We start from the raw sequence: 20,054 nt of genomic DNA, 5'->3' as shown, positions 1-20,054 counted from the left end.
TCCGGAAATACTTGTCCCTGAAATGGTTGTATCTAGACTTATTTTAATTATAGATACATCCATTTACAACCATTTTGAAGACAAGTATTTCCGGACGGAGGGAGTATTTGGTATTCTACATGTAGATGTTTTTCTCTATAAATTGATCAAAATTTATAAGTTTAACTTTAAAAAAAATCAGTAGACATTGTATTATGGAATCGGAGATTGTATTATACTGGCATGAACAGACACGATGACAATACATGCAGTCAGAACATGCACATGAACACAAGTCACAAACCAATGACCTAGCAAAGCGCTCGTAGCTCGATCTCAACTGGAGTGGAGGAGGCTCTTGAACCACTGCACCGAGCTCTTGGGGTATCTCTTGAGCTTATCGTTGTAGTCCACGAAGTAGAGCCCGAACCTGGACGTGTACCCGGCCGCCCACTCCCAGTTGTCCAGCAGCGACCACGCGAAGTACCCACGCACGTCGCACCCGTCCTCCCTGCGTTAAATCACCACATCATTTAGGGGCTCATACGGAAGCAGTACGTACACACTTTGCTGCAAAATGCAGCCATGGCAATGCGAAAACTAGAGTAGCACAGATTCAGAGATGATAGTGGTAGCACGGCGCAATACTTGATGGAAGCGGCCAGATTGGCGAGGTAGTCGTTGTGGTACTTGATCCTCTTGGTGTCCTGGAGGGCGTCCTTGCGTAAAATGAAGGGGCTGTTGCTGTCATCCATTCCTGCATCAGCATCAGGGATCACACACTGTCAAGCTCTGAAAGAGCTCTATTTAGGAGGATAATTCTCCAGGCCCGTACCGTTTTCGGTGATGTACACCGGCGGGCGGTTGTACCTGTCCTTGACATACTTCATCACGCTCCTCATCCCTCTGGGCACGATGTACAGCCATATCGAATTCGCCTGCGTAACAGCATTACACTTCAGTTCAATCACATGCAGTTTTACGTTTTACTAGCAGCACTGTCATCTTGGAAAGAATGTGTGGGCCCCAAACTCACCCTATCCCCAATCGGTTTGCCGTTCTTGAAGGCTGCAAATTGCAAAAGCATACTGTATCAACTATACATGCAGCAAGTACTAAGATAAGAAGCTAACTCGTGAAACTGTATTACAGATCAGATATATGACCGGTATGTTTAGTGTACTGCTAGGAGTAGCATAGCACGTCTGAGGAAGAGTGAAGCATGAAGGACCGTCATTGACTCGAATGTCGAGAGAAAATAAATAATCCCACCTGGGGTCCCGCTAGTATTACATGATTAGTTAACAAAAGTCCAAGCCAGGTCTAAGGTGGTCGACCAAAGTCTAAGCTAGTCAACAAGGTTCAAGGCAGTCAACAGAAGTCTACAAATTTGTCGTGATTAACAAGTCAAAGGAGAAGGCAAATAAATGACAAAAGTCAATAATGAAGGCAAGAAGAAAAGGGCAAAGTCTAAATGAGAACCAATTAGCCAAAGGTCCATTCATGCATGCTGAAGGGGAGTGGTGCACTGTGAACTATAGACAGTGTCGATGTTTCGTAACTGATGATGACGTATTTGTTCGGCGGGGCATGCGAGTGGTGGATTGAGATAGTAAGGCATGAGACATGGAGTTTACCTAGTTTCGGGCCTTTCGTGAGGAGGTAAGACCCTACTTGTGCCTTTGGTGATTATATTGCTCGAGTGTTCGCCGACGATAGGGAGAACCACCGAAGAGATCTGTTTCTTGGGTTACAAGATCTCGGCTCGTCGGTGAAGAGTAGGAAGATGGTGGTCAGTGAGAATCCTAGCTCTAGGATGATCTAGAATGTGTTGGATCCTCCCGAGATGGTCCCTAGCTCGCCTTATATACCAGATGAGCTAGGGTTACATGGCTTAGGCCGGTGTGTCGGTGGGCTCGCGCCTCATGGTCCTGCCGGACCTTGTTGCTGCTGGACGTCCTCTGGCTGCTGTGCCCTCCAAGTAGATGCTCCAGGGGTTGACTCTTGGGCCCGAGTGGCTGATTCGGTGCCACGTATCCGCGTGAGGCAAGTGCCTCATCTATCACTTCATCGACGTTCCATATCCTCCACAATAGCTCTCACTTTAATTGGTCCTCACTTCTCATGGATTTGTGGATCTAAACTTACCATACAACCCCTCCTACCTACCACCATCATGGATAGTCTATGGCATTTGTCGAGGCACCCTCCTCTGTATAAGGTCTCCAATGCACATGCTACTCATTCACTCTTACTTGAATAAACTCAAGAGGAGAGCACTATTTCTCTCGGGCCTTAGTATCAAGTTGCATTAGAGCCGAGTTTGAGGAATTGCGTCAGGACTCAGATCAACCTCAGCTAGGACTTCAAGAGAGACTTCAAAGGAGTTGTGTATGTCTCGGAGGCTGCGATCATCCAGCCCCACCCGAGGCCTTTTTAACAGAGGACTAGGCCGGGCTTAGAGGCGACTAAACCTATTCAAATAACATTGTTGTCACCGTACATCTATAAGGTTGTTGCACGCACCCTCGCTAACTTATCTGCGATCACTCTACTAAGGTTATGGCTCTTGTTCACAGGCGTGAGATATCTGCTTTAAGCTCTCTTTGGTCTTTGATGCCGCCAGGTTCTGTTACCTTTCTCTCTGATGCTGCAATTTTCTTCGAGCTGGGCAAGTGCGATGCTAGTGTGTGGGATTGAATCATGTTTGCCGGTTCGTGGTGGCCTGCAGCGAGTCCATTGCTGGCATTCTTGCACCTAAGCTAGCAGAAGCTCTTGTTCTCCGCTGCGATGTTTACTTGGCACGCAAGGGGAATATTAACTCGTCCGTCTTCGCCTCGGACTACCTTTCCTTGGTGTAACACCTATCGATGGTTGGTGGGATCTGTGGTGGCTGAAATCAAGTTTGTAGCGTCTGGCTTCACTTTTGTGGTCGGCAGAATAGTGTACCTTCTCATGTTTTAGCTAAATCATTTTTGAGCCCTAGTGGTCTTTCTATTTTTTTTATTCTACTCCAGATTGCATCTCGGAGACGCTTTGTAATATTGTTGCTTAATCAATAAAGTCTCGGCCTTCTCTTTAAAAAAAGATACTCCTAGTCGAAAGTTGTTTCAGTAACAATGATAAAAAAAATATCTTTTCTAACACAAATTAGAAAAAAACTGCTGAGATTCAGATAGCTGACTCACGTAGGCTGATGGTCCCGGTGTCTGCCAAGGTGTTGTTGAGAAGCAGGGCGATGATGTTCGTGTCGTTCTGCTTGGTGTAGTAGGTGGTGTAGTGGTTGATACCCACGAAGTCGAGGGTCCCCTTAACGAGCGCGGACTCCTCCGTCGTGAACCTCGGCAGCCTCTCCCCTACTCGCTTCCTCATGGTGGTCGGGTAGTCGCCGAAGAAGAAGGGGTCCGCGAACCACCCCAACTGGAACTCCTGCGCCCTCTTGGCCGCCTCCACATCAACAGCGGCATCTGACATCGGCTCATACCACACCACGTCGAACGCCATCCCGAGCTGCCCATTCTGCGCCGCCTGCATCAAGCTCGACATAGACATGGATATAATTGTCAGGATATGGCATGGATATAGCTAAAGTGAGGTGTGTGGGTGTGCGATCACCTTGTACTTCCTCCTGTACAATTGGGAGACGGCGGCGTGGGCCAGGATGAAGTTGTGGGCGACGATGTAGGGCTCGGTGCCGGAGTTGCCGGATTTGCAGTAGAGGTGGAGCAGCAGGGAGCAGCGACCAGGAGCCTGGATCCCGACATCGTAGCCATTGACGGCCACATTGTGCGGCTCGTTCACCGTGATCCAATGCTTCACCCTGTCGCCGAACGCCGCGAAGCATGTCTCGGCGTAAGCCACGAAGTCGTTGCTGCATTTTGAGATATTTTTTTTATCATTTAGACCATGCACTATAAGCCATGAATGAATCTGCATTAAGTTGCAAAAATTGCAGGTTAAGGGTGGTGTGTGCTCACACTATCTGCCTGTCCAGCCACCCGTTGTACTTGTCCTCTAGGGCCTGGGGGAGGTCCCAGTGGAACAGGGTCACATATGGTTGAATTCCTGTAAGATTAAGAATTTCACATGTCAGTGTTGATTCGAGGACCTTATCAACCCAGATTTTAGCTTTTCTTTATATATGGTTCCTCCCAAATTCATTTAATGAAGACCAACTCTACAAGGGGTTTTCACTTTTCACCAAAACGCAGTCACCACCTAGGCAAACAAAAGGAAACCAGCACCTCACAAATTCATGTTGTGATTCCATTCACCTTTAGCAAGAAGGGCATTGATCAGTTTGTTGTAATGGTCGATGCTAGCCTGATTAACCTGACCAACACCATCTACAAAAAAGCCAAAACATTTGCATATATCAGAATAGAAAGCAACCCAACTGACATCATGGACAAATCTGCTAGTGACCTACGTACTTGGGAGGATTCTTGCCCACGCGATGGAGAACCGATATGCGTCCATTCCCATGTCCGCCATGAGCTGTATGTCCTCCTGAAAAAGAACAACCATCCCATAGTGTCACAAAGAATTGTGCAAGACCTGCTACGTATATTAAGTACCCGTAGTTCAGTAGAGCATACTGCTTACCTCGAAACGATGGTATTGATCTACTGTGATGTCGGCATTGCTGAAGTCGCTGATCTTTCCTGCACATAGAGAAAGAGGAGATTTTCAAATATAAAAAAACATAGGAGGAAACAGGCAACACCTCTGTGTTATGGTTGTGTCTTGTGGAACCGGTCAGAGTTTCTAAGGGCTAAGGGCATCTCCAAAGCGGACCCTCAAACCATCTGCATCCGTTCGGACTGACCTGTCCGGACATAATTTGTCATCCAATGCGGTATTGTGTCGGTTTGGACGTTCGTTTTCCCGTAAACCAGAAGCAAACTAGAAAAGCTTTGCAGAAGTCCGAACATCCACATGACGAGCCAAAAGCCACCACGTGTCCTTCTTCCCTCTCCATATACATGGGATTTGGCTAAATGTGAATGATTAGCGGCATGTATTCGTCGGAAGGCGATTATTACCATGCTTCCTTTGACGGAAGGCGAGCTGCATGCTTGTTTTTTCCCTAATGTTCATTAGTTGCATAATCTAGCAATAATACTAATGGATGCATGTTTTGATGGAAGGTGCGTGTATGTTTTGGTGGAAGCTACTGATCCTCATTAGCATACTATTATGGCTACTTAGAGCATCTCCAACAGCCTTTGTATATTTGGCTAGGATTGCTAAAAAGTGGAAATATAGCAACTTGGCCCAAAAATGTTGCTCCAACAATCTTTGTATAAGTGGTCCCCTCACAAATTGTTTTGAAAAGCTTGCTATATTTGCACCCACACTTGGTATATATTTGCAAACTGGAGAGGCACTTGCTATAATTTTTAGCAGCCCAGTTTTTGTGGTCCCCTACATCCCTTTGTTCCATTGACAAGTGGACCCCACCGCCCCTAGATTCCCGCTGCCCTGGGCATGGCACATGTCCCCACGTGTCATTGAGAGGCTTGCTAAATTTTATAGCAATGTTTTTGGAGCAAAAAACTATTGGGGTTGCTAAATCTTCTCTTTCCTCTTGCTATACCTAGTTTTTAGCAAGTCGGAATAGCAATGCCGTTAGAGATGCTCTTAGTGTTTGGTGGAAGCAAACTAGTCTAGCTACTGTGTGTTGGAATTTGGTCTATATTGGACCAGCCCAATAATCATTTTCAGAATTCCTAATAAAACATAGAGTCCACTCAACCAATTCATGTAAGGCAAGAGGTGGGACCAAAGTTTAGTCCCATACTGCTCACCTAGTAGGAGTTGGACCTCCTTATAAGGGAGATTGTTTCCCCACATGTATGAGTTTGAGGACAAGAGAGACATTCACGTGTGCTCCTCCTCCGCCGCCCGCCTCGCCGCGTCGTGGGTTGTTGGAATGAGTTGAGTCGTTGTCTAAAATTTTAGAACGCATGCTTTTTCCTGTGCCTATAAAAGAGAGGTCACTCCTCTCCAGAGAGACACATCAGGAGCGCTCTGCGTGCCTGCTGACCTCTTCATCACGAACGCCGAAGATGGGCAACAACGTCAGCGCCAACCCCAATGCTACTGCCACAGCTCAGTACGTGTTCGTGTTCTTTCTGTTTGAGATCCTACCATAGTTTCTTGTTCTAGCTTCTGTTCTAGATATGTTCCGTTCATACTCACTATTTCATGTGCTATTTGCATACTGTCTATCAGAGTGCATGGCTTTTGTCACACCCTAGCTAGTTCAAGCATTAGAGTGTGCATCATGTTTAAATTTCTCTTAAATTTGAAATGGGGAAGGCAGAAACCCCCAACACCCCCTGGAAACAACTAGGGTTTCCTAAAATTATTTTCAATGAACCTGAAATGCCCTTCTAAAAAGTTCACCCTCTTTGTCTTGGGTTAAAACCTCTGGAAAAATTGGTGCACATTTTTCTAGGTCAACAGAAGGTCATTGAATTAAATCATAAGTATTTGAATTTGGGCATTTAAATGCTATAAAATAATTTAAATGCCCAAATAATTCTGAAAATAAATGTTTGCTGTTGGAAATAATCTAAACAGAGCCCACAATTATTTTCAGGATTTTTGGAAACGTTTTAGTATTTTAATTAAAGCCCAACAGTTGCAGTTAAATAGAAAAACTTAAACAAATTAGAAAAAAAGAGAGAGAGGGAAGCTACTTGGGCCTTACCTGTGCTGGCCCAGCCCACCTGGCTCGGCCCAGCCGACTGGCCCTGCCAGTCGTCGTCCTCCTCACGCCAGAAGGACGCGGAGCGCGTGGCCGGCGCCCGCGGCCACATGCCGGCCACCTCCTGCTTCCGCCGACGCTTGGAGACGCCTAGGGGTGCCACGCGACCCCCACGTCCCCCTCTCATCCTCTCGCACTTTCCCCCTCGTCTCTCTCACTCTCCCCCGTGATGGCCGAGCGCGAACCTCGCCGCCGATCGCCGTAGTTGCCACCAGAGCCACCCCCTCGCCCCTCCGACGAGCCCAATAGCTCCGCCTCGTCGCCCTGCACCTCCCCGCCGACCCACGCGACTCCAACCGCCGCCGAACGCCGTCTTCGCCCTCGTCTTCAACCTCGGGCACCCGAGCCATCTCCGGTCGATTCACCGCCGCCAGGACCTCCCCGAGCTCGCTGACCCCCTCTCTGACTCCGCTGTGAGCTCCTCTTCCTTTTCCCGTAGCTCCCGTGCTCGTTTAGCCCCTGTAGCCGCCACCTCCACCGCACCCGAGAGCTCCTCGCCGCCGGCAATGGCGCCGTCGTGGCCAGAGCCACAGTGGCTCGAAGCCAAGCCCACCGTTGAGCTCAGCGCAGCACCAGGAACCCGTAGCCACCACCAGCTCCTTCTCCCGTGCACCGTAGCCTCGAAACCAACCCCGCCCGAACTCCGGCCGCCGCCACGAGCTCGATTCCGGCGAGCTCGCTCCACCCCAGCTCCTCCCACTTGCCCCACTAGATGCGGGCGAGCCCCAGCTACGCGTAGCACGTCTCCGCCGTCGATTTGGTCACCAGGGGACCAAATCCGAAGCCCTTCGCAGTCTCGGCCTCGCCGGCGGCTCAACGCCGGCGGGATTAGCCCCGCTGACCAGGGGTTTGACCCCAGTTTGACTCCCCTGAGTCAATGACAAGTGGGCCCCCTCTGTTAACTAAATCAGATTAGTTTTAACTAAAGATAATTAGCTTAATTAACTACTGACACGCGGGACCCACCAGTCAGGTTTGACCTGGACGTCCCCGTTGACCACTGACGTCACTCTGACGTAATGCTGACGCAGTAATTAAATTACTAGAATTATTCTTATACAGGAAATTCCAGAAAATAGTCAAAACTTCTAAAAATCATAGAAACTCAACCATAGCTCCAAATGCAAATATTTATATATGAAAAATGATCAGAAAAATTCAATCTATCCATCTGTAATGGTTTCATGCATGACAAAACAAGTTTACCTTGCTGTTTAAGTAGAATAAGGAAATGCACTATTAAGGCCATGTTTAATGAGCTAATATTTGAATCTTTGATTCAAATGAGTTCATTCCTTTCTATTATAACTTGCATTAGGCCAAGACACATTCATATTGCCATGTCATAGCATGCATCATATTGTTGCATACCGTCATGTGTTGATTGTGTTCCGATGTGTTCTTCGTGGTAGGTTCTGCCTCCGAGGATATTCACGAGTATCCAACTGAAGGGCAGTATCCCACTACCACTCCATCAGGCAAGCAACCCATTGATCATTCCGATACAAACCCATGTTCTCGCTTCTGCTCTTGTTTACTGCATTAAGACAACGCGTTTCAATCTGCTGTGTGCTACGATAGTTGAACCCTTATCGTCTGCATGACCTGTCATTGCCACAGTAACTAGATGAAACCCACTAGCATGTGTAGGAGTTGATTGAGCCATGTATGTGATTCCTACCTTGCTATGCCTGCTATGCTTAGAGTTGTGTCAGGTCTGGTTCATCTGGGTGATGGGCTAGAGTGAAATGCTTATGTCGGTAATGTGAGGGATGTGTTGAACATGTTTTGGTAAAGGTATCGATGAGAGGCCATGTAGGAGTACATGGTGGGTTGTTTCATTGAGGCCGTCCCTAAGAACTGAGATCTGTATGTGTGATTTAAGATGCAGTTACTACCGTACATTGGGCCCGAAACCAATGGACCCTCTCGGCTTCTTAATCACCTTAGTACTCTGTCCAGGAGTTGCAAATAGTTTCTGGTGTTTGTAGGTTATGTGTTGGCGGCCGTGCGTAGCGCTGACCCTAGGGGTGGGCTATGTTGCGGTAGATACACCGTGGCCGGGTATGCCGAGCGCCCGTTTGGCGTCTCGGGACCCTGTTCACATCGTTCGGGGCCGTATGTGGAAACCTCGGCCGGACTCCCTGCGGATGGAACCTGGATAGGCGATAAACCTGGACTAGAGACTTAAGTGTTTAGGTAGGCCGTGGCCGACACCCTCGCTGGGCTTTCGCTTGAAGGTTGCCGAGTACATGTCGTGTAAGCGGCGGTAAGTGGTGAAAGCGTGTATGAAGAAGTACACCCCTGCAGGGTATAAAACTATTCGAATAGCCGCGTCCGTGGTAAAGGACTACTTGGTTGCCTATACAGTTCATAGACAAGTTAATGGATACTGCTAAAAGACTCAAGATAAGTGTGAGTACCGAGGATGGCCCGCTCGTAGGATGACGAGGGAGGATCCCCGGTGGAGTATTGTGTTGGTGAGTAGTGGACTCGTGTGCGAAAACTATTTTACTGGTGGAGTTCCGTAGGATAGCTTAGCCAAGAGTCAAAGCTGTCTTGCTGCATTAACCCACCACCTTCTTGAGAATAAGCATGTATAGTAGGATCTGATGTAAGACTTGCTGAGTACCTTGTACTCATGTTTGCCCATTTATTGTTTTCAGAAGACTACACTGCCCCCTCCGATGGGTTTTATGTAGACCTTGACGTCAACGAGTGACTAGCCATCCAGGTGGTGATCCTGGCCATGGAGGGCCCTATGTAGATAGACAGGCTTCGAGAAGCCTTCTTTCTTTCTAGAGTCTGTACTCAGACTAGTTGCTTCCGCATGTGCTTGTATGATTGTATGACTTGAGTGTCGGGTCATGTGACCCCTATCTGTATGAACATGTTATGTATGGCTCTTTGGAGCCTTTAAATAAAGTACTTGAATTGTAGAGTTTTGTTGTGATGCCATGTTGTATGTACTCATATCGGGCATATTGTGTGTATGATTGAAATGCCTGGTATGAGTGGGATCTGACAATCTAGTTGTTTATCCTTGGCAGCCTTTCTTATGGGGAAATGTAGTCTAGTGTTCCTCGAGCTATAGTAGTCCGCTACAGCCCGGTTCACCGGAGTCCTGCTAGCCCAGCACTACTGCTCAGGACACTTGACTGGCCGGCATGTGTTTCACTTCGTTCCTATGTCTGTCCCTTCGGGGAAATGTCACGTGGTGATATCCGGAGTCCTGCCTAGCCTGCTACAGCCCGGGTTCCCCGGAGTCCTGTTAGCCCAGTGCTACAGCCCGGAATCACTCGCTGATGACCGACATGCTCGATGTGATTCATGTATGCCTGTCTCCATAGGTCTGTGCCGCTTTGGGTTCACGACTAGCCATGTCGGCCCGGGTTCTCTGTCATATGGATGCTAGCGACACTATCATATACGTGAGCCAAAAGGCACAAACGGTCCCGGGCCATGGTAAGGCGACACCCGTGGGATACCGTGCGTGAGGCCGCAAAGTGATATGAGGTGTTACCGGCTAGATTGATGTGACTTGGAATCGGGGTCCTGACAGCTTTTCTTATCTCTACTATAATAGTCATGTTTTATCTACTATTTCTATTAATAAAATCGCATGGTAAATCGCTCATATTTCCAAAATTGTGTTTGGCGGAAGCTAGCTATATGTTGTATGTTTTTTTGCGGGGTTAGCTATATGTAGCATGTTGTTAGTGCTGAAAATCCTTGTCAGCGGGAGTAGTTCAGCTAGAAGAATAGTTAGTTGTGTACTAGTTAGCCTTATATGCATTTTCATTTAGAAGAATGCTACTTTTTAAAGTTATATAGTATTGGATGACTGCTACCATATCACTATCAGTGGACTACTGGTCTCCACTGGTCAGCGAATGAATGCGATGTTTGGTTTGAGGGTTAGCTTTGGAGATGCCCTAAGTCTCAGCATGCTTTGACTAATTTTAGGTCTCTTTTGGTTCATAGGATAGGAATATCATATGAATAGGAAAATCATAAGAAGTGAGATGCCCTACACCTTAATTCCTATAGGAAAAGGGATGTCTCCCCGCCCGGAGCCTCTCACTTTAATCTGGGCAATTAAACTTCCCCTGAACATTCAAATCTTCCTGTGGCAATGGATCTCGGGCCAGGTACCTATAGGGGAAGAGGTACTCAAGAGGAATGGCCCAAGAGATTGGATTTCCCCCCTGTGTGGGACGGCAGAGGACTCGAATCACATCTTCTTCACTTCCGTGTCTGCACAATTCCTTTGGAGTTGCTTCCGAGAGGTGGTTGGCAGACGCTGGTGCAACAACAATTTCCCAGACCTCTTCAAGGAAATCCAGGCCTCTCCACAGCGTTCCCACCACATTAGGTGGCTGGGTATTGGGGTGCTCGCATGGATGCTATGGATAGTCCAGAATAAGCTTGTGATCCAGCGTGCGCCTCTTCGATGAGCTACTGACGCGGTTTTCAAAATGTGTGGCTATTTGCAGCTCTGGCGGTAGCCGCCCACAGGACCGAGACGCCATCAACATCTTCATTGCAGATCTTCGTGCGATGGCCCTTCGCTTGGCGCCTTCGCTTCCTCCACCACCACCGGAGCCGGATTAGCCACTTGTTGTCATTGTGGCATGGCAAAGCCACTTGGGGAGCCTCCCTTGGCCTGGGCTACCTTTTTCGTTTTATTTAGGACTTGTTGAGTTGTGCCCTCAGTAAAACCCTCTTGTACTTTGTTTGTGTGGTTCTTGTGTGTATGTGGTGTGAATCTTTATGTTGGATCTTTATGGCTCTGGTGGTTTTATTTTTATATAAAGCGGCGTGAAAGCCTTTTTTGGTAAAGACATGTCATTTGATGCATAGGATATAAATTTTTTCCATTTAGTTTAGGCTAATACTTTTCCTTTTGAAATATAAAGGATTGATTCCTATCATACATAGGAATATGAATCCATTACTACAAACCAAAGGGCTTCAAAGAAAAAATTTCTACAAAATTCCTATCCTATAGAATTCCTCCAAACCAAAGATGGTTGCCCAATACATTAAGTTCAGTTAATTCTTACCCACTATCAGCTTATCAAATACATGAGCAAACTAGACCAAAACCCTATATGACTAGATCAGCACAGCCTTGTTGATGCCTTCCCAATACTTGGAGTCCATATCTATGGTGGAAGTTGTCCCACCAACCTGCTAGTGCATTTTTGGACCCGCGGATGCAACTATTGAATGATCTGCCTTCAAGATGCTGATTGGAAAACCACTTCATGTTCGTGGTGAACACTATTTTCCAGTACTTATTGGTCAGGCTCAATAGCGATGAACTTGCGTCGTTAGGCTTCCCTGGTTAATATCAACACGTTCAAAGTGATTCCCATCTTTGTAACATTGATGTAATCTACCAATGTTTGTGCTTCACAGCATAGCCATCACTTCTAGAGATGCCGAATCAGTTACACCTTCAGTTACTCACACAGTGAGGAAGCAAGATAATTACCATTATCGTCCCAGGCTATTGCCCTAGTTTCTCCATTCACTGAGTTCTTTGCTACCGTGACCTCAGCATTTATCTTGACGATCCTCAATAGCAGTGGTACCTATTTCACTGATGTTTGAGTTGTTCCTTATCATGCTTTCAACAACTTATGTTCAGTGCATGAGAGATCAGAAATGTAGCTCTGAACATATCCAATGATCGAGCCTGTACTTTGATATATGCTCACATGTAGTACCTTCCACCGTGCTTCCTCGATCACCCACAATGTGATCAGATGAAGTCGTCTAGGTTAATACTTTCACTCAAATGAAAGAGCCATTCTTTTGAGTAGAGAGAGATTGACACACACATATGCTATGTCAACGATTCATCTTCTAATTCCCAAACACAACCAGAGTCGAGCATACAAGAGAGCATGTCTTCAGGAACCTCCTGTTGAGTTGCATATGCCGCAAACTTCAGTCCAGACAATGTTTCTATGCTTGAACAGTGCCGTTGCAGGTACAAAATTTTAAGACAGACGCCACGCAAAAACCTAGATTTTAGAAGGTACATTTACCTTCCATAGCTCCAGGAATCTTCGGTTTTGCCACTGCTCGACCTCGATGTTCCTTCTAACCAACCCTCTTTCTTTCTTCATTCTGATTAATATTTTGTATGCGGATCATACAATGAAAATTCTCATTATCTCAGGGTACAATGCCCAAAAGTCCCCATGTGCTCTATTCTTAGCGATATTAACCTGATAACATCTCCATCTAAGGAAAGAAATTGCTCGGTTGAACCTATGTTTTTACTTGTTCACATATTATGTGTAAGATCTTGAAGCGTAATTTATTTTTCTTTTGCATAATACAATCATCACAACTAAAATCATTTGAGATGTGAGAGAATTACATGTGTATTAAATTCATATTACCGTATGTGCTTCAAATTAGTACTGCTCAATTGTAAACTAGAGAGTTTTCATTATCTTCATGTTTTGTATATATACTAGTGGTGACTTTATGTTGTAGAACAACTTGAATGTTGCAATGACGAGCTTCCTTAAATTCTCTAGGTCTTCATGAGCAATAAATTTGGGTGCATCACTGCCTAGTTCATTAGGAGAGCTTTCAATAGACTTAATTATAGCACTATGTGCATCCAGCTGTATGGCACTCCCTACTCCTCGCATTAACATTGATTATAAGACCTTAGCAATGTTGAATGACCAAGGTGCATTGATGCAAGAGTATCTTTATTTTTGACTTGTTCCAACACCCATTATTATTCTCTTTTTCATGTAAGTGTTAAGGTCTAGACTTGCGCTTAGGTAATGCATGAGAATGCTGCATGAATAATGCAGAAAGATTATGCAGTAATTTTACTTGGCCAACCTTTGGTTGGGTTATGACCAGATTGCCATTAAAGCATAAAGACGTCGAACAATGATCAAAGCTTAATTCTCAACATATTATATTGACATTCTTTCTAATACATCCTAGTTAAAAGGATTGATAGACTACTCACATAAAAAAGGAACTCTTTCTTTTCCAAGAGCCATCGTATAAGGTACCTCAAAGTTTAGCATGCTTGGCTTGAAGAAATTTGAATATGGAGTTGGCTGCACAAATGAACAGCCGCCGAAGAACCTCGAAAAGAATGAAGAGCATTGTCGATAAGGGTCACCCTGCATGAGGCCTTTCCGGTTGTACAGTGGTGCGCCAACAATTTCATGTGTTGTGTGCTTATTTGTACCATGTATTGTATCCTCATTTGTACTCGTAACTTATACATATTCATTCTATCAATGCACCGATACGCAAGCTTTACATATTCGCGAAAAAAGTTTCCATCTAGCTATCTCATGTTAGTGATGTGTGTACTAGTGTGGTGGTGCCACTGGTTCTTATTTGCGACTATCTTGCCCTTATAATTGTTGAGAATGTACGTGACTACAGGGCATTGAGGGGACGTACTAGCTTTGGGTTATGAATGTTCTTTTTTACATGGTATGTGTCTTATTTATTTATAGAATAAAGATCAAGTTACAAGGCACTTATACACCAATCTTACATGACTGAAATGATAGCACAATCATATGCAAAATAGCAGCGGCTGTCCCTCTCCTTCGGCACCACCGCGGTCACCAAAGGGAAAGAAGAGAGATCACCTCTTCACCCAAACTCGGCGCGGCTCCATCGCTGATTTGCAACTTTATAGACCTTCAAAGTAGTTTGCCAAAAGCAAAACCATTACCATTGAAAAAATCAGACCGGAGAAACATGTCCCCGGACACGCTAGCGAACTCCAGATCCGACACCCCTGCACGACGGCGATGTCGGAGGAGGAAACTACAACTGTCAGCCTCCAACCACAAACCCAGCAGAAGATGCACCATCCTCCAGTTGTCACTTGCGTAGGCAACCGTCTGCGCGTATTTCTAGATGACAAAACCTCCCTGCTTCACCATGACATTGGAGACAACACCGCAGCAACGGGGACAAAGCAGAAAGAGAGATACACCTGACGGAGTCGCCGCCGCCGCCTCACCGACACCATCCATGAACCCTAACACCGCTGATATGAACGATGGGCAAACACACGATGCCATCAACTCTGAACACCATCAAGAAGGGCACCGTCGGTGTGGGAGTGGAATTGAGGCAGATTTATTCGTCCGGACGCCGCTCCCATCACCCCAGCGGCGCACCACGATCTACAAATCCAAACCCTAACTACACAGCGGCGGAACGGGGACGCCCCTCCCTCCTGCCGTCGGAGCAGCAGATGGAGGGAGAGAGGACCAGCCCCCTGGATGGTTGAGATCAGTGGAAGAAGATCGTCTCCCTAGTCGCGTGGCTCGTCGCATAGGCTAGGGTAGGTGTTGGAGTATAAGTGAATTGTTCATCTTTTCTCATCAGCTTAAGCTTTTGAGTTGAACTGGTTGATGCATGCAACTCAATATGGTATCAGAGCCAGAGATCTCGAGTTCGAATCCTGGCGGGCGCGTTAATTAAAATAATTACAGCCCACTCTAATATCCACGTATGCGGTCTGAGGAGCCTGCACGTGAGAGGGAGTGTTGGAGTATAAGTGCATGCAACTCAATAGTAGGGAAAACACGATTACGCATGTGACCGATCAACAATAGCATCAGCAGGGAAGGTCAACTACTATATACTCGTGGCTGAGAGTCGGGCCAGATTAGTGACTTGCCAAAAGGATTGTAAACATTACTTAATCAATGGAACTATCCTTTCCGTGAAAAAAAAGTATCCCTGGTAGTAAATACAAGAGAATTGTATATAAGTATATTGTATGTATGTGTATATATTTTGTATACGTACCGAAGGTGTGCGCGAAGGTGTCCCAGATGGTCTGCCCTCTCCCGTCCGCCTTCACCGCCCCCTCATACTGCACAAGACAATGCCGTATTATTTCACGTTCCAGCGGAAGATTTTATACGATCGAGCCATGTCAAGTGCGCAGTCTTATTAGGTGGAGTGGAGCTCGTTTCTGAATCAAATGTATACTATTGATCTCACCATGACATGGTTGGCACTCGGCACCACTATTTTATTTTATCTTGCATGATTGCCACTCGGTACCATGTGCGTCCACAGTCCACACAAGCCAAACGCACAACACGAGCACGGCGGCATGTGCCCGCGGTGGTCGTCTCCTCCGCCCCTGAAGCGGCGGGATCGATCGGGGTCGAACCGAGCATGTGGACGCACGCGCCGACTACGCCAGCTCCATCCTACGCTACGCGGCAGCGGCATGTTTTCGGCAGGTTTGCCGATCGAGGTCAACCCGCTAGCCACCGCGGCGCCGGCCAGGAGAATGGCATCCGAGGGATCGGGACAGGTCGCGGTAGAGCATGCATGCCTGCTCCTTGACTATGAAGATCGATCCGTTCTACTGTAGCAGTACATTGTAGTCTTGGCATGGCGACGAATGGTGATGAGTCGTTTAGTCGGTGACACAAAATTTGACTAGGGCTACTCAGTAATGGCAGTAACAACGCATGCATGATCATTTCCACACATGTATGGATGCATCCTACGGAGTCCAGACAATCAATGGCGCCGTCAGATTTGCCGGAAACTAGCTAGGGAGGGGCGGCGGATCGGAGCAGGGAATGGAGGAACCAACAGCAACAAACCTGGTACGCGGAGGATGCTGTGCCGAAGACGAACCCGTCGGGGAAGCTCCCCCTCGTGAGCACTCCGCCGCTCTGCGCGACGCATCCCCGCGGCGGCGCGGCGAGGAGGAGAAGCAGAGCCAGCGACGCCGCCGCCGCGAAGCTTTCGCGGCCGCACTGCCGCGGCATCTTTATCCCCATACCGCGAGCGAGAGAGAAAAGGCGGGAGGGAGGCGCACGACGTGGGGCCTGGGCTCCGGAGAGCGCCGATAGAGAAAGAGACGAAGCTATAGTGTGCGCGTGCCTATGTGTGTTTGCCGGCGTGTTGGCGGGGAAGTATTTATAATGGCGAGGGAAATTGAGGCATGCACGCCTTCCACTGAAAATCCATCGGACCGTACTGGACTGGGCGATCGCTTTAAGCGAATGAAGGCTAAAGCGATGGTTAGAGCAACTCCAACGGGCCGACCTAAACGAACGGCGATTTCGTCCATCTTTTGTTTGTTTGGATCGGCCGCCTATCCGGCATCCGCCCTATTTTTGATATGGGTCAGCAGAGCGCCCAACGCGTCGACTCATATGTGCAGGCATGGTCGGTTGATTGTCCAATTTTACATTGATTTGCATTCAAACATATTGTTGAATGAAAATGTTAAAACAAGTCAAATAGTCTGGCCGTCCAAAAAAATAATATAGTTTTACAAGCTAAATACAAATAAAAATGTTTCACATAGTTTTTAAACGAATAAAAGAAGATACAATCTATTGGTTGCTAGTAACATGAGTCCACATATGCTCAACCAAATCATTTTGCAGTTGCACGTGAGTTTCCCAATCACGCATGTTTTCATCAACTGAGTGAACTGCTCAAATGTTGTCGCTACTCCATGCTCAGGCACAACATTCTCACCCTGAAACTGAAAGCTTTGATCGTACAGACGTTCCGGGCGCTCGTCTTGTACGATCATATTGTGCATGATCACACAAGCAGTCATCACCTCTCATAATTTCTGCGTACTTCAAGTATTAGCAGGATACCAAACGATGCCCCATCGAGATTGTAAAACACCAAAAGCACGCTCGACATCCTTCCTAGCACTCTCTTGCTCTTGGGCAAATCTTTTCCTTTTCTCTCCGACAGAGTTGGGTATTGTCTTGACAATAGTGGTCCACTGAGGATAGATACCGTCATCCAAATAGTACCCTTTGTCGTAGTTGTGGCCGTTGACAGTAAAGTTCACCGGTGGGCTGTTGCCTTCAGCAAGCCTAGCAAACACCGGCGAGCGCTGAAGCACGTTGATACCATTGTGTGATCCAGCCATGCCAAAGAAAGAGTGACAGATCCAGAGATCTTGAGACGCCACGACCTCTAGTATGACAGTGCAAGCCCTGACATGTCCCTTATACTGCCCTTATCAAGTAGAAGGACAGTTCTTCCACTCCCAGTGCATGCAGTCTATACTGCCAAGCATCCCCGGGAAGCCCCTGCTGGCATTCATCGCCAGCAAATGGGCCGTATCTTCAGCTGTCGGCTCTCTCAAGTACCCAGGGCCAAACACAGCAATCACAGCCTTGCAGAACTTATACAGGTACTCTAGGCATGTAGACTCGCTCATACGAACCTACTCGTCAATGAGATAACCGGGCACTCCGTATGCAAGCATTCGGATGACGGCAATGCATTTCTGATAAGAGGAGAAACCAATCTTGCCGACGGCATCCTCTTTGCACTCGAAGTAGTCATCATAGCCAACCACTCCCTCTCTAATACGGTTGAAAACATGCCTACTCATACGAAACCGGCGGCGAAATTTGTGATGTTTGAACAACGGGTTTGTTGTATCAAAGTAGTCCTTCCAGAGAAGGAAATGCCCGCTCTCTCGGTTGCGATTCAACGCCGAAAGGTGGCCCAGAATGGAGCCACGAAACGACGGCCGCTGGCTGTTGAGGTGGTGATGGACCAACACGACAGCCAATATCTCCTCCTCATTGTCGGATGACGAATCGTCGGAGTTGCAAAGTAAATTATGGAAAAAGAACTCGTCGGCGGAGTCCATCTCGTACCTTGGCAAACTGTCGAACAGCTTGCGGGCGTCGATGAAGGAGACGGCCGGCGAGGGAGTCGCGGCGCCCACAGACTAGCTAGCTGCCCTGCTGGCGTCCGGCGAGTGTGACGGCATGTGACGAGCATGCCGGTCGGATGTGGCAGGGGCGGCGAGGCGGCTACTTGGTCGCGGGCGGCTGTGCGGTGGGGGAAGTGGCAGTGAGAAGCAGTTTGCTCCCCGGCGGTAAAAGGCGGCAGAGGGCGACGGGGGGAGGGAAGGGGAGGGGGGAGGGGGCGGCGTTGCTGGGCGGATGTGGAGGCGGCGGCAGCTGGAAGAGTCGCCGGAAAAAATGGACGGCGGCGTTGGCGACGGAGGAGGCGGGAGGGTTGCTTTGTTGGTCGCAGGGTGAGACGGGAGGCCATTGTGCCACAGACCAGCGGGCCCGAGGATAGGAGTAGGCGAGCGCGCACGCGTCCGTCGCGTGTCCGCGCCGACACAAATCAGACTAAAAAATGGGTCGGGAATGGGTCGCCCACGGACGAAAAGCGGACGCGCATCCGTTTGGGTCGGCGCGTTGGGCCGTCTTTTCTGTCCGCGCTGACCCAAACATACGGCCGCGGACGAAATGGGTCGTCCCATTAGAGTTGCTCTTACAACATCTCCAGTAGCGAAAATGCTCAATGCATGAAATGATGAAAAATTCAAATTTACAATCTTCAATTTAATTTTTTGAATTTTTTTTACACATATACATAGAGAAAAAAATGCACAGATGTAAATTTTAAGGACGAAATAGTTAAAATAAGTGCTAAAAACACAAATCTGAAGCTTTTTAGAAGATGCACTGTTCATCCTCAAAGCCCATAAATTTGTCTTTTCTGCACAGATCACATTTCAAGGTTTTCTACACACATATCACACGCATCATTGTTTACTTGTATAATTTTTTCAGATTTTTTAAAACTGAAAATTTTGAATTTTGAATTTTTCAAAACTTTTGGCCTCCATGGAGGCCGAGCTCCAAAACACCCCACTCCTCCAGCAGTTCCTTTCTTCCTGATAATTATTTGCCATTAGGGGAGTTGAGCAAAAAGAAAAAGAAATGTTATTAGCCACCGTTCCTCGGAAGGAAATCCCTAGCGAACTCGATCTGACGGTGACAGTTTTCGGCTGGAAAAATCACTAAAATAAACGAAATGACATGCTTTCTGTTAGCCAAAATCCATCCCGGAACACAAAAACTGCCAACCACATCGTTCACAAATGCCATCCTGGCCAGCGAACGGTCACTCGCTATTGCATTCCAAAAAGAATGTGTTTCTGCAGCTTATCTTTTCCAATATTTTTCAACCATCCCAACTCACCCTTTATACTGTGTGAGGAACTACTGATCCCACGAGCCTCACTGTATTTGCTAATTGGCACAATCTCAAATTCAGGATACAAGTTTCAGAGATATGGGAAGAAGAAAGGGGAAAGGAGGCCAGATATAATTGGTCAACACCAACGCCAGATGCCTTGATGCCTTGATCTAAACAGATATCCCTACACACACACCACATGCCAAATGTCTTGAGTAAGTACAATAAACTTATGTAAGCGGGCTATAAAAATTAAAATATTATA

The 20,054-nt window shown here is 47.2% G+C and overlaps 1 protein-coding gene across 1 annotated transcript; it reads right to left on the bottom strand.

The window, feature by feature from the left end:
* Positions 1–122: 122 nt before the first annotated feature.
* LOC125552510 (beta-glucosidase 6) lies at positions 123–16,713 on the bottom strand. Its single transcript, XM_048716094.2, has 12 exons — positions 16,405–16,713; positions 15,587–15,653; positions 4,585–4,643; positions 4,413–4,488; positions 4,254–4,325; positions 3,957–4,044; positions 3,595–3,850; positions 3,168–3,507; positions 1,016–1,047; positions 815–917; positions 628–736; positions 123–490 (listed from the first exon to the last, which is right to left on the bottom strand). Exons 1-12 carry the CDS (start codon positions 16,582–16,584, stop codon positions 316–318), a joined length of 1,557 nt encoding a protein of 518 aa, XP_048572051.1. The 5' UTR covers positions 16,585–16,713; the 3' UTR covers positions 123–315.
* Positions 16,714–20,054: the final 3,341 nt, after the last annotated feature.

The sequence above is a fragment of the Triticum urartu genome, chromosome 4A, assembly GCF_056163025.1.
Source record: "Triticum urartu cultivar PI428250 chromosome 4A, HENAU_Tu73, whole genome shotgun sequence".
NCBI classification, from domain to species: Eukaryota; Viridiplantae; Streptophyta; class Magnoliopsida; order Poales; family Poaceae; genus Triticum; species Triticum urartu.
The sequence above is the reverse complement of the archived record's forward strand: the minus strand, read 5'-3'. Positions and strand labels throughout refer to the sequence as shown.